Source organism: Amblyomma americanum, chromosome 4 (genome assembly GCF_052857255.1).
Source record: "Amblyomma americanum isolate KBUSLIRL-KWMA chromosome 4, ASM5285725v1, whole genome shotgun sequence".
In the NCBI taxonomy this organism is placed as follows: domain Eukaryota; kingdom Metazoa; phylum Arthropoda; class Arachnida; order Ixodida; family Ixodidae; genus Amblyomma; species Amblyomma americanum.
Window position 1 is genome coordinate 37,076,449 of NC_135500.1, and position 12,801 is coordinate 37,089,249.

Below are 12,801 nucleotides of genomic sequence, written 5' to 3' on the forward strand. Positions count from 1 at the left end.
TAAGTTCACCGCCATGCACATTTGCAGGATGACTATACTTGGTGATTATGAACACGCTGCATGTTTTACCCACTGACGAAGCATTTGCCGATATCCTTGCATCGTTCAAAGCTGTTGTAAAAGGCCGAAATTTTACCAGTGACTTTCCTCTGAAACGGCATACAGCTTATCGACCGAAAACTTCCTTTTTTTTTTGGAAGGGCGTATCTTGTGTAAGTATTTGGCGCAGAACTGCGCGCTCAGCCGCACTGCCCCGGCTTTCAGAGCGGGCCGGTAACCGCCCCCAGGAGAACTGGGCACGCTGGAATGATGATCCTGGAGATAAGACCGGCAGGATTAATCTTGAATTTTAAACATTCTAGACGTAACAAATGAGATATGACTTTAGTCGGAAGAAAAAGTGCCATAGTACACTGTACAGTCGCGAGTAAAAAAAAAAGATTACCACAATGATATCACTGGAGTGGTGACAATAACACCGCCCGCCTGGCGCGGCGCCCTGCTTTGCGAACACATCTGGCATTTGTTATCGGCATGTTCGAAACCGCGGCGCTGAGTGTTGCTATCGGCCGCTCCTGTAGCGCCTCACTAGTGCTAATCTTGCTCGCGAGTGCGCTACATGACATGTCATTAAAGGTAAGTATACTACTATGCCGGCTCACACGGCACCTGCGACGCAATCTTGAATACCGATAATTAGAATAGTCAGGTTTTCTAGCTGGAAAAGAAGAGCTGAACGCGAATTCATAGCTGAAATGACCGAATGTCACGGCCACTGCATGAATGAAGGAAGCTGGTTGAGATCGCCGAACAGCACCCAACGAAACATTTTGCCCGCTCTGCACAAATTGTGGCTGTCAATTCGCTATCTCATTTTACTACTGTATCTTATCAACATTCCTAAATGAGACAGGTGGAGCAACAGCTGCCAGTTTTGCGCTTCCTAATAACTAAAATAATTAAAAAAAACATATACCTAAAGTTGTTAAAATACATAATTGATTATTTTTCGTTTTGCCCCACGATTTTACAAGCATTCATTATGCGATCATTTTCTTTAACAATATGAAGTTCCTAACATGGTTTCATAAACCCTTTTCCTCAGAAGTTGTTCTTGTTTTCTGAGTGTTTTTGGCGTCTATAACAGTCAAGCATTACCGCCTGTATCGTATATTTTGCTTCGATATGCTATTGCTCGTTTTTTTTTCTTTCCGAACATTTGCCCTGCGGGAAGCAGAGACGGACACAGTGCTGCGTCCGTCTCTCCTTCTTTCAGTCCCTGTCTTTGTAAGCTCTCAGAACCAACAATGCAATTGTTGTTATTCAGTTATGTCTGTCACCGCTTCCTGATATTCAGTGGCCTGAAAACGAACATTGTTGTAAATGCCGGTTCCGTAAATGTGTTGTGTTTGAGCCCCGCATCCGCAGAGAAGGACGACTGTGTTATGATGATCTGTTCAGTTTGAGTACTGTATTAAGTCTGTATTAAACTTGTTGCTGTGTACGCCTGTTGAATTGTATTAATCCCTATTGACCATATAACGGCATTACGCCTGACAGTATTAATAAAATAAAAACAAAACAAGCCCAACAGAAAACGGTTTACTTGGGCATCAAGAAGTCTTACCGCAATGAGAATTGAAAATTCATTACGAGAAAAGGAAAGACGCAGTAACTGTCTCACTCTCGGCGGACACCTCAATTGCGCCATGAGGTAATGAATTAAAGATGGTGCGAAAGAAGGATGAGGTGAAGAAGCGCCGTATTGGAAGGCTGCAGATAAATTTCGTCCACCGTGGGCCCATTAACGAGCAGACATCGCGCAGAACACTGGCGTCTTTTGCAATTATTCTCCGCAGAAACGCGGCCGCCGCGGCCAGGATTTGATCTCACGTTCTTGGACTCAGCAGCCGAAGCCGTAGCCACTGACGAAGCAATGATGTGCAGAGGGTGTGCATGGGAATGCGATCGCCGCTTTCCTTCTACCGGGTGCACACTTTAACGCCAAAGCGTTAGGACTTCCGTTCAGCAGAAAATGGTGCGGCGTCGTCAGCAGCGGCGTTGTGAGCGAAAAAGCAGGTGGTCCACCTGCCACTTAGGTCACGTTACCTTGTGACGTTATCAGTACCCTCCCACTAGATTGTCAGCAAACTGCACACTGGGGCAGGTGGCAGTTAAATTAATGATTGGTCGCGAGAGGTTACTCGGGAACAGAGACGTGAGGGTCCCACAAGACCTACCGGCGTAAGAGCTTAAAACAGCCTCCTGCCGGGGCAGTTCCGCATTGCTTAACCGCTGTATCACCGCGGCAGAAGGCGTATGAGGACTACCGGGAATCTGTGAATGTAAAGTAAAGAATGACCAACTCCGCATGTATGGCCATGTAGGCAGGACCTAGGTGAAGTCTGGTTTATGGGGGTTTAACGTCCCAAAGCGACTCAGGCTATGAGGGACACCGTAGTGGAGGGCTGCGGAAATAACCGACCACCTGGGGTTCTTTACCGTGCACTGACATCGCACAGTGCACGGGCTTCCAGAATTTCGCCTCCATCCAAATTCGACCGCCGCGGCCGGATTGAACCCGCTTCTTTCGGGGTCAGCAGCCGGGCGCCATAGACACTGGCCACCGCGGCGGCCCCTAGGTGAAGTGATACGCAAAGGTGTCTTCAGGCAACTGAAGGGTCCCATTAAAGCTATCACGTGATACACTTAAGACTGAGCTTAAGCGTCCCCTCAAGTTTTTTGAAACCGCAATGACGTACGGTAGACGTCGACGACAACGTACCACGACTGCGCTTTTGCTGGTAGTGCCTGACGTGCTGCAACGACGGGGTTGTCCTCCTGGTCAATAAGTCAGGCCTGGCCGCACAGAGGGCGCCCACAGCCCGGCGTGACAGGGGCAACAGCAGGGACCTCGCGCACGACGCCATCTCGGGGCCGGTCGGGGCAGCAGAGAGTACTGTATCTCAGCAGCGACCTCCCTGGAAGCAGAACAAGCGGGTCACACACATAAATTTTCGATGCATTGTCATCGTACATGCGACTCAAAGTTTAGGACTAGAGAGCAGCATCTTGAGTTCTATTTTTGGTGGCAGAGCCGCGCCCTGTAAACGAACCAGACAATAGATAGCTTTAGTATAGCGTATAAGCGCTTTCGTATGCCATACGCAAGCACTTTGGGCGACGTTACGCTGTGCATCACACCGGCGCTTTTAGTTTAACGTACGCAAGCACGAACGCGAGCAGCAGTAGCGACGCCTGGTGTCGAAATAAGAAAATATTCCCTTTTTCTTTTTTACACGTAAGCCAGGACCAGTTAAGTCGCACAGGGCCGGTAGCTAGTGCAGCCTAGCTGTGTTTGCGCGTTGCCCTCCCCGAGGAGCGCCAAATCATCTGCGAATACAAACCGCAGACGAGGAGCGGGCTTTCTCAGCGCTGTTTTCACGTAGGTTGCCACCTAGCAAAGACCAAACTGTCCTAAGGAGAGTAACACCGACTAGAAAGCCACCAACGAGACGTCAAAACTTCTCTTCACGACCACATGGGTGTAGGAAACCCAAGCCAAGGCGATCCACTTGAAAACGACGTGTCTTGTTAGGCATATGGGCACCACAGCTGCAGCCGCCGAACAAAATGAAATATAGGGTAAAATCATCAGTTCGTTGTGTTGCATGTGAGATGAGGCAAAGCGAAAGCCCCGTGCGGCATTCATAGCATGAGCACGATAAAAAACACAGTAACGACTTCGAATTCACTCTTTAGCGGCAACCTGGGCGTAGCCATTTTGCATACGCTTATCTCCTAGCGTACGTAACGGCCATGGCACGCTAAACTCAAATTTTAGCGTACGCTAACCTAAAGCGCTCAAAAGCTCGGTCTCGGTTAACATTTAGCGCATGCGCACTGCGCATCACGCTATTATTAGCGTACGCTATTTCTTTGCGTACCGCTGCCTGATAAGGCGAGAAGAGAAAGACGACCACCGGTATGGAAAGTCTATTTTTTCGGGGACGAAAGAACGAAGGGTAGAGCAAAGATACTGCGATGGCAGAAGCAAGAACGCTTCCGAAACATAATTTTTTTAGATCCCAGCTCTTAGGCGCCCGTTCCTGGCTTCAGATGTCATTGTGTCACTTGTCACCAGACAGGTGACGCCACCTGCGAAACGCTATCTGCCACACCGAGAGCGGAGGAATGGACAACCGGAAGGCGACCGCCACAGGAACATCCTGGAGGGTGGCTAGCTAGCCGGCTAACACGCCACCTGGCAGCGGTGCGAAGAGCTGCGCTCAAATCTCGCACTACCAACTATCGTAATCGTAAGCCAATTTTTTGGTCTGTTTCCTCTCTTGCACCACGAATCGCGGCCTGGAATTTTTTGTGTCCAAAGTGGAGGATACCGATAGAAACGCGCCATGCAGTGCCGACTAAAGAGGATTCCACCGCCACCGTTCGGCTCCCCACGCAATGGAGCGTGTTTAATTTGTATAGATTGAAAGTAACATGCAATACCCGCTGGTATTGTTATTAGGAGATCGAAAGCTGTCTAACAGAGAGACAAGACAAATATTATGCGCCACAATGGCGCAGCTGTCATAAAACTGGGCCATCCGGGTCTCCCATACCCCGAGCCCACCCCTCAAAAGGACACAGAGAACAACAGCATTCAATTATTGTTTTCAGTAAAAATTGATTCTTTCCCTTGTGTTGACGCTCGTATACGGCACCAAAATGCCCATTTGTGGCTGAACCAGAATCAGTTTATTTCAACATCACATGGTACGTATGCATTGTACCACGTGATGGAATTTAATTGAACCTGAATACATTTAACTGCAGTCTCCGCCTAAAAATCGTTACCTACGCATGCGTGTTACTTGGGAAATCTGCCGCTGATGGCGACACTTGTATTTCGTTTCGGAGTGACTCCTAAGTTATAAAAGGCTTCGTGCTCGGCAAGAGTGGCCTCTTTGTGATTGGAACGCGCTAACCATCGACATCGGCCAACTTCAATTCTTTTTCAGAGCCTCTTTGAGCCACTCTCCTGCTTCCGGCCATCAAGTAGAGGACGCACAAAGAGAATAGCAACACGGTGCGTTATCGCGCTACCGTCTGCGGTCTCGGAAAGTCCAGGAAGCGCTCAGCTGCTCACTCCAAGCGGTGACAAAGCGACTATTGTGTTTATGTGCGCTAGCTTAAAAGAGGCCGACGACGCACGGCTGGGAACAAACAAATTGATACCCGCTGTCTTATCGCGCTGGTCTTCGCTCGCCTAGCGCAGGGGCCACGGAAGGGTCACCTTGACACAGGGTCGAATGAAATGTGTTGGAAGGATGGCTCTTCGTTCGCGCCGCAGCCACGTGGGTTTGGGTTGAACAGATTCCCTTCGTGGTAGCCGGACTAACAAGCCTTGAAGAAAATTGGTAAAGTTTTAACGTAGTCAAACCGAGTCGGACGTGAGAAAGCACTTGAAGCCACACCGCCTCAAAGGCAACCGCATGCAAGATCTTGTCGTCAGCCTCTGTTGGCAGCCATGCGCGGTGAGGGGGAGACGGAAGCAGCCGCGCAAGGCCTCCGCCACAGGCGCACCGTCAAAGGTAAAGGCTTCACACAAACCTCGGGTTTTTCAGCTTTGCCAGTGAAGCAGTGCATTCGCACTAAAAAAATGGCTATGGTTTAGCTCTGGTTAACCCTAGTTGAACTGCGAAAGCTTCGTTTCCTCGGCACATCCTCTACGCAGCGTCTCATTTGGACGCTCTCGAGAACTCAAACCGGTCTCTTCCGCAGTTGAAGAGTCACTCCGGGACGTGGCACGACTTTTTCCAGCACCATCCTCGCTACGACGCTTCTCGAGTCGTGCGGCGCGTTCTTCTCGCGTGTCTTGAGCGCGTTGTCTCTTCCTCGCTTCGTTCGGTCGTGGTGGTGGTGGTGAAAAGCATTTATTCATCTATATGTACAGAGGGGTGTTCGGGGAGAGGCCACTAGTGGGTCTCGCTGTTGCGTCTCTTTCGCGCTCTCCATAACGACTGCAATACACTGAGGCGAAGCGCATATATATATATATATATATATATATATATATATATATATATATATATATATATATATATATATATATATATATATATATATATATATATATATATATATATATATATATATATATATATATATATATATATATATATAATCAGCAAAAACTGAAGAAACATAACAGGATTTAATTCACGACGTTTCGGCTGGAGGACCAGCCTTTTTCGAATATATATATATATGTATATAGTAGTTGCGAAAACATGAGGTACTTGACTGCTTAAAATAATATACATCGAAGTATACGCTTCATTTAAGGAAACATTTTTATTTTACTCGACGTTTCGATCGGAGGACCGATGTTTTTCAAGAGTGACCATACAGTGCATGGGCGCGTGTTCTTATAGCATGGGACTTGACACACAGAAGGCTTAAAAGGAAAAGAAATAACGAAAAGTAAAGAAAATAAAAAGGGGGGGGGGCGGCCGGGAGAACGGAACACAACAGACACCTATGGCATATTAGGGAAGCAAAGGTGGCGCGTCGCGCACCCGTGAACTCACGGCACACACACACACACACACGAAGCGAAAGAGCGAGGCCGGGCTGGGTGCGCACGCGGCTACTGCGACAAGAAAAAGAAAAAGAGAGCGAGAAGCAAAAGCAGAGAAATAAGGGGAAGCAAAGAAGAAACGTGGTGGGGCTCAACAAAACAAGGGGTGCGTCCGCCAATTGTGGGTTTCGGTATGCCTCTGGCCGCGTATGTGCGGCCTCGTGCGACTCTGAAAGATGGCCCGGACGAGGCGGAACCGGTTGAGACCGCCCAATGTGGCTCAACATGGTGACACGCGAGCCGCTAGAACCAGATGAGCTTCCCATAGGAGGGCCAGATGGAAAGGCTTGTTGACAGGAATGCGAAAAGGAAGAAATATAGCATAGAGAAATTTCAAAAAATAAAAAAAATATATATTTTGACAAAAAGAAAGAGAAGGGGACATATGGCCCTCGCGGGACCAAAGAATGAGTTGAACGGCAGATGGAAACAAGCCGAAACTGACATGCAACAGGGGTATGACCTCAGACGACTCAGTCAGTGGTGGTACTTTGTCTATTAAGGTTGAAATTTTCTTTGGTTTCTGCCATGGAAAGAGACGATAGGGTGCCATGGTTTTCGTTGATGCCCTTTTGCACTGTGTTAAATTTGAAAATAAAGTATGATTCGCGTTGTTCGCGCTCCCGGGTGTTTTTAAAGCTACTCTGCAATATCGTTACTTTAAGTTTATCAAACTCGTGGCCTTTTTCGCGGAGGTGTCTCGATAGTGGGAGGCCAGAGAGAGATTGAGTATGTGAGCGGTGGTTATTAAATCTTAATCGGAAGTAAGGCGCTGACGCCAAAAAATGCCTCCACGGGGCGCTTTTACATGCTTGCGAAAATACACAAAGAGAACCATCCGGGGCGACCTATTGTTTCTGGTGTCGGCACACTGACAGAACCGATCTCCGATTACATCGATTCCCTCATCAAACATATACCTCCGAAACATCCATCTCACATACGGGATACTACCCACTTCCTGAGATAATTATCCGATGCCACCTTCCCTCATGGCGCTTTCCTAGTTACCTTGGACGTGGTGTCACTTTACACTAACATCCCCCATGACGACGGAATACTGGCCATGGACGGAGCCTATAAAGAACACAGAATCCTAGACTCTCCCAGTCCAAGTGCCATCGAGACGCTTGCAAATTTGGTCCTTAAACTTAACACTTTCGAATTCAATAACTCATATTATCTTCAAATGAGTGGTACTGCTATGGGCACAAAAATGGCACCAAATTACGCCAACATATTTATGAACAAAATTGAATCAGACTTCCTTTCCTCATATCCAACCAAAACCGGCTTTTTACAAACGTTTTCTTGATGACATATTCATAATTTGGGCAGAAACAGAGGAAAAACTAATTCAGTTTATCACCTCATTCAGCAACATACATCCAAATATCTCTTTCACACTCACGTACTCAACTAATAGCATTAACTTCTTTGATGTGCTTGTTCGTGTTGACAGGGGTGCATTAATCACTAGCGTTTATAAAAAACCCACAGACAGACAACAGTATCTTCATTTCAACAGTTGCCACCCACCCCACTGCAAAACTTCAATTCCGTACTCACAGGCTATCCGATTCAAACGCATTTGCTTTCGATCAGAAGATTTTCAAAAAAATGTTAAACACATGGGTGAAATTCTAAAGAAACAGCGCTATCCGCCTTCAATCATCGACGATGCCATGAAAAGGGCGGAAGTTACCGGACGCGATATTCGGAGGTCGTGGGTTCGGATCCCACCGGCGGCATAGTTGTTTTTTTCTGCTGCTTTTTAAGTAATTTTCTTTAAACCAATTGATTGGCATTACAAATTAAAAAAAAATAGAAACATTCCCCTTGCACCTTGGTTTCGGTGACTGTTGGCTTCCTTAATATATTTGTCAAACGAGCCCCTCATTTCATATATATATATATATATATATATATATATATATATATATATATATATATATATATATATATATATATATATATATATATATATATATATATATATATATATATATATATATATATATATATATATATATATATATCCCGCGAGGCGACACCTCCTCTCCCTTTACCCCAGCGGAGCGCACTGGTGGAGCGAGCGGCGACGGCTGGCGTCGACGGCGGCGCCATCTGTTGGAGCGCGGCTGCGGCGTTGCTAGGCAACGGCGGCTGAACGTCGTTCGTGGGCCCGCGCATACGGCTGAAGTGCGCGACGAGCCGAAATGGCTCGCTGGCTGTAGTAGTAAAGCTTTCGCTTTAAAAATTGCCAAATGTTTACGTTCTGTTGAATGATCGCACAAAACAGCGAAAGCAACGCGCCTCTGTATCCATCAGGTTCGTGCACCAGCCGCGCGGCGGCGGTGGCGTCATCGAACAGGGCACCGCAGAAGTCTCCTGTATCGCGTCGCCGTGGCTCCCGATGTTGCGTTTTCTTGGCGTCCGCTGACACGAACCTCTTTTCGCCTGTTCTGACCTTGTAATCAACGTGGCCAACTTCAAAGGGGGCGCTGTAGCTCAACCAGTCGGAAGCGTTGAGTAGACAGTGTGGGGTATTAGAGCTGGGAGCGTGCTCAGAGGATTTCTAGCTCGCGGTGACGCCACGCCACGCGTTCAAGTGACCGGCGCTAGTCACGTGCTTCCACGTGATGAGTGCGGGGTAACACGAGGTTTCTCCTCGTTTAGGCTCTATATAACAGCTTTCGCTGTACCACAGTTACCGCTTAAGATAAGTTGTGCTTTAGATTATGGTTAAACTTCAGCAACAGCCGCGGTTTAGCTGTATAGTACAGCTAAATGTGGCCTAATAGTTACTCTGTGTGGTGTAGTTTTCTCCTTTTCCTGCTGCTGCTGCTACTAGTCACGTATACCTAACAGCGACTGTTATATCTTTACGCGCGCACATCCTCCACGCAGACTTTATGGCACAACTTGTATGACGTCACGCCAAGCTAGCAGCTGCTGGTACCTGTTGCGTCTTCGCTTCTTCGAGCTGTGGTGTCATACAAGCTGCCACGCGCGCTCAGCACATGTTGCTGTTGACAGTGACGTCAGACCGTTGCGCCGATGGTAGAGCCATATGAGTTGCCGCGCTAGCTTGGACAGGCTTCAGCGGCTTCTGTGAAGTTTGTCCCAGGCGACCCCTGCTAAACCGTAAGAGACACAGCTTTCGCTGTAAAAAGACTGCTAGAGCTCTGGGCGTAATTGTCGACGTCTGGACTTGATGAGCGGTCTCGGCGGAAGGGGTGTACAAGATCGGTTCCCAGCCTAACACCATGTTATGAGGCATCATACACTTGACACTGAATTTTGCGACTAATTAAATCGAAAAGTTAGGCTCAATACGCTGGACATGTATCCCACTGTGGTTGCTTAGTTGCAACTTGGCCAAACATGTGAAAGAGTGCCGAAACTGCTTGGCTTTGCTAAACAGCACCACCATTATCGGCCTCTTAAAGTGCAGACACGAGCACGAACTGTTACAGAAGCGTATTTAATAAAAAAAAACGAACGCGTTTGCATAAGCGACTCGTCTGTTATTCTCACTGACAAAGAGCGGCATTTTTTATCTGGGTTGTAATGACGTCCGGACTTAGATTAATATAATTTGTATGGGCGCTTGCGCAAGTAGTGGCTTTAAATACTTGGTGGAACCAATAATAAATCAGTTGAATGTCTGGCGACAGTCTGTGTGTGTCTCCTCCTGGTCCTGCGTCTTGTTTCGCTGTTTTTTTTCTCTTGCTTATTGGCTACGGTGTTCTGCTGCTGAGTGCGATGTCGCGGGTTCGATCCCGGCTGAGGCGGTAGCATTTAGATAGGGCGAATGGACAAACTTTACTGTACCGACATTTAGGCAAAGCTTAACGAACCATGCCGCCGCGGTGGCTCAGTGGTTATGGCGCTCTTCTACTGACCCGAAAGACGTTGGTTCGGTCCCGGCCGCGGTGGTCGAACTTCGATGGAGGTGAAGTACGAGAGGCCGGTGTACTGTGCGTTGTCAGTGCACGTTAAAGAACCCCAGGTAGTCGAAATTTCCAGAGCCTTCCACTACGGCGTCCGTCATAGTCTGAGTCGCTTTGGGACGTTGAACCCCCATAAGCCAGAAACCTTAATGAACCGCGGGTAGTCTGATCCAGAGTTCTTCATTCATCGCCAAAGGCGCTCACTCGGTTAATATTTTCTGTAAGTGTGGGAAAGCTGGCGCATTAGCAGTGCAGTTACGTAGGCGAGCTGGTAACGATTCATAGTGGAAAACAGCACCATGCACGAGACTATAGAAAGAGGAGGACGCAATACAGGCGCCATCTGGTTAGGCTACAGCACGAGTGAGTGAATCAGAGGCAGAATTTCCAAAGTTCATTGTAGGTATGCACAGTTCGTGATTGACGTTCACCCGTGACCTCGGCAGTCACGGCTGAGTTTAAGATAATTTTACGGCCAATCACGGACGGTTTCAACGCACGAATAATAATTATAACGAAATATAAGCCGACGGCGCTCCCAGAATACTGTAGCGAATTGAAAGCTACTGGTGGGGTTGCGGCTCCACCGGATAGAAGAAGGGGATCAGCCGGTGTCTTCGAGTGCTATAGGTGACCATGGTTTATTGCCGTAGTGCGGTGCGATACGTTATTGAGCGCCCCCTTATATCCCGTGCCGCTTTGGGACGTTAAACCCCATTAAACCAAAAGTCATTTACACAGTAAAATGAACAGTAAAACCGGTAGTCATACCAGCATCACCGAAGTAGACGTCACTGACAGCAACAGGGTGGCTGCTGTCCCTGAACTGCTCGAAATCCTCAGACACGTACTTAAAAGGGCCCGGAAATATTCTTGTGACGCTTTCCTCCATCAATCACAAAGCGTCTGCTTCCGACAGACCACGTATCTTATTAGTTATAAACTCGATGGACCAGTGTTATTAATCAATTCGCTCCCGCCCTACCATATGCTAGCCGTACCGGTTAGCTCTGCAGTTGGTGGAGCGACTGCTACGGTGAAGCGGTGGTCCCGGGTTTGAACCCCGGAGTTTTTTTCTCTAACTACGAAGTTTCTGTGGAAGCTGTATAGCTTTCTTTTCTAGCTGTATGGCTGCGCTTGAGTGGACGCCAGTGAGTAATTGCTCCCTCATCACAAACATGATGGACAAATCAGAGTCCGCCGTTCTCGACCCGTTAAGCAAGTGCTGCCGAAGGCTTATCAGTATGCGTTTGTACCACTGTGACAAAAGTACTGAGCCACATTAACGGCAGACACTGACAGCGAATGTCCATTTGCCGAGGGTAAACCATAAAGAAGGTTTACAATTGAGCGTATAAACTGTAAATTGTAGGGTTTAACGTCCAGAAGCGACGCACGCGCTATGGAGGACGCAGTTGTGGAGAACCCCGCATAAACTAAGACCGCCCGGTTCTTGGACGTGCGATGACGCCACACAGCACGCGGGCGTGTTTATATTTCGCTTGCATCGTAATGCGGCCGACGCCGCATGGACCGAACCCGCTACCTTGGGATCTGCAGTCGAGCACCAAAGCTACTGTGCTAACACGGTGGGTCCATTCAGTGTATAGGGAACGCAGTGCACAGATTAGCCTCGCAACCAGTGTTCTCAAAACAGGGCACCGCAGGGCTGGCCTACTTGCACGATAGAAATCGCAAGATTCACCCTCACCCCTGGAGTCGCTTTCCGCCTCAGTGTTTGTGGTGCCGCTTTTTATGCGCTTCCTTACTATAACGCTCTGCATCATTGTTAGCGTACCAGGTGCGACAGACGTCGGGCACGAATTCTCCTGGTAAGCTGATCTCTGACTCGTTGTGTACACTAGAAATCAGTCACACAGACGGTTCTGTCGTCAAGGAAGAGCCTTCATCGCGTTTATGTCCACAATGTGCGTACAAAGTACAAGTTTACTTGAAAAAAAAATGTTACCGAAAGTGAGCGGTTAAAATAATATGGAGGGAAGAAATAACGGCGTGCACACGACGGCGAAGAATGCCTGACAAGGGGAGATTAACCGGACTCAAAAACCGATCTGTGCTCAGATTTCGCCAGTGTCCACTTTTCGAGTGCCCACTTTTCTCCTGAAAAACAAAGTGAATGAAATTGAACAATGACAGGGTTGTGCACACGCTGCGGGAAAAACAAACACTCGAAATATT

The 12,801-nt window shown here is 47.9% G+C and overlaps 2 protein-coding genes across 2 annotated transcripts in view; one reads left to right on the top strand and one right to left on the bottom strand.

The window, feature by feature from the left end:
- The window catches only part of LOC144127870 (uncharacterized), a 202,650-nt gene that overhangs the window by 84,977 nt on the left and 104,872 nt on the right, over positions 1 to 12,801 (top strand). The window lies entirely within an intron of this gene.
- The window catches only part of LOC144127869 (gamma-butyrobetaine dioxygenase-like), a 78,438-nt gene that overhangs the window by 28,793 nt on the left and 36,844 nt on the right, over positions 1 to 12,801 (bottom strand). Inside the window, exon 2 of the mRNA XM_077660845.1 lies at positions 2,786 to 2,981. Coding sequence (XP_077516971.1) covers positions 2,786 to 2,930 — 145 coding nt within the window. The 5' untranslated portion in view covers positions 2,931 to 2,981. The remainder of the gene's footprint in view (positions 1 to 2,785; positions 2,982 to 12,801) is intronic.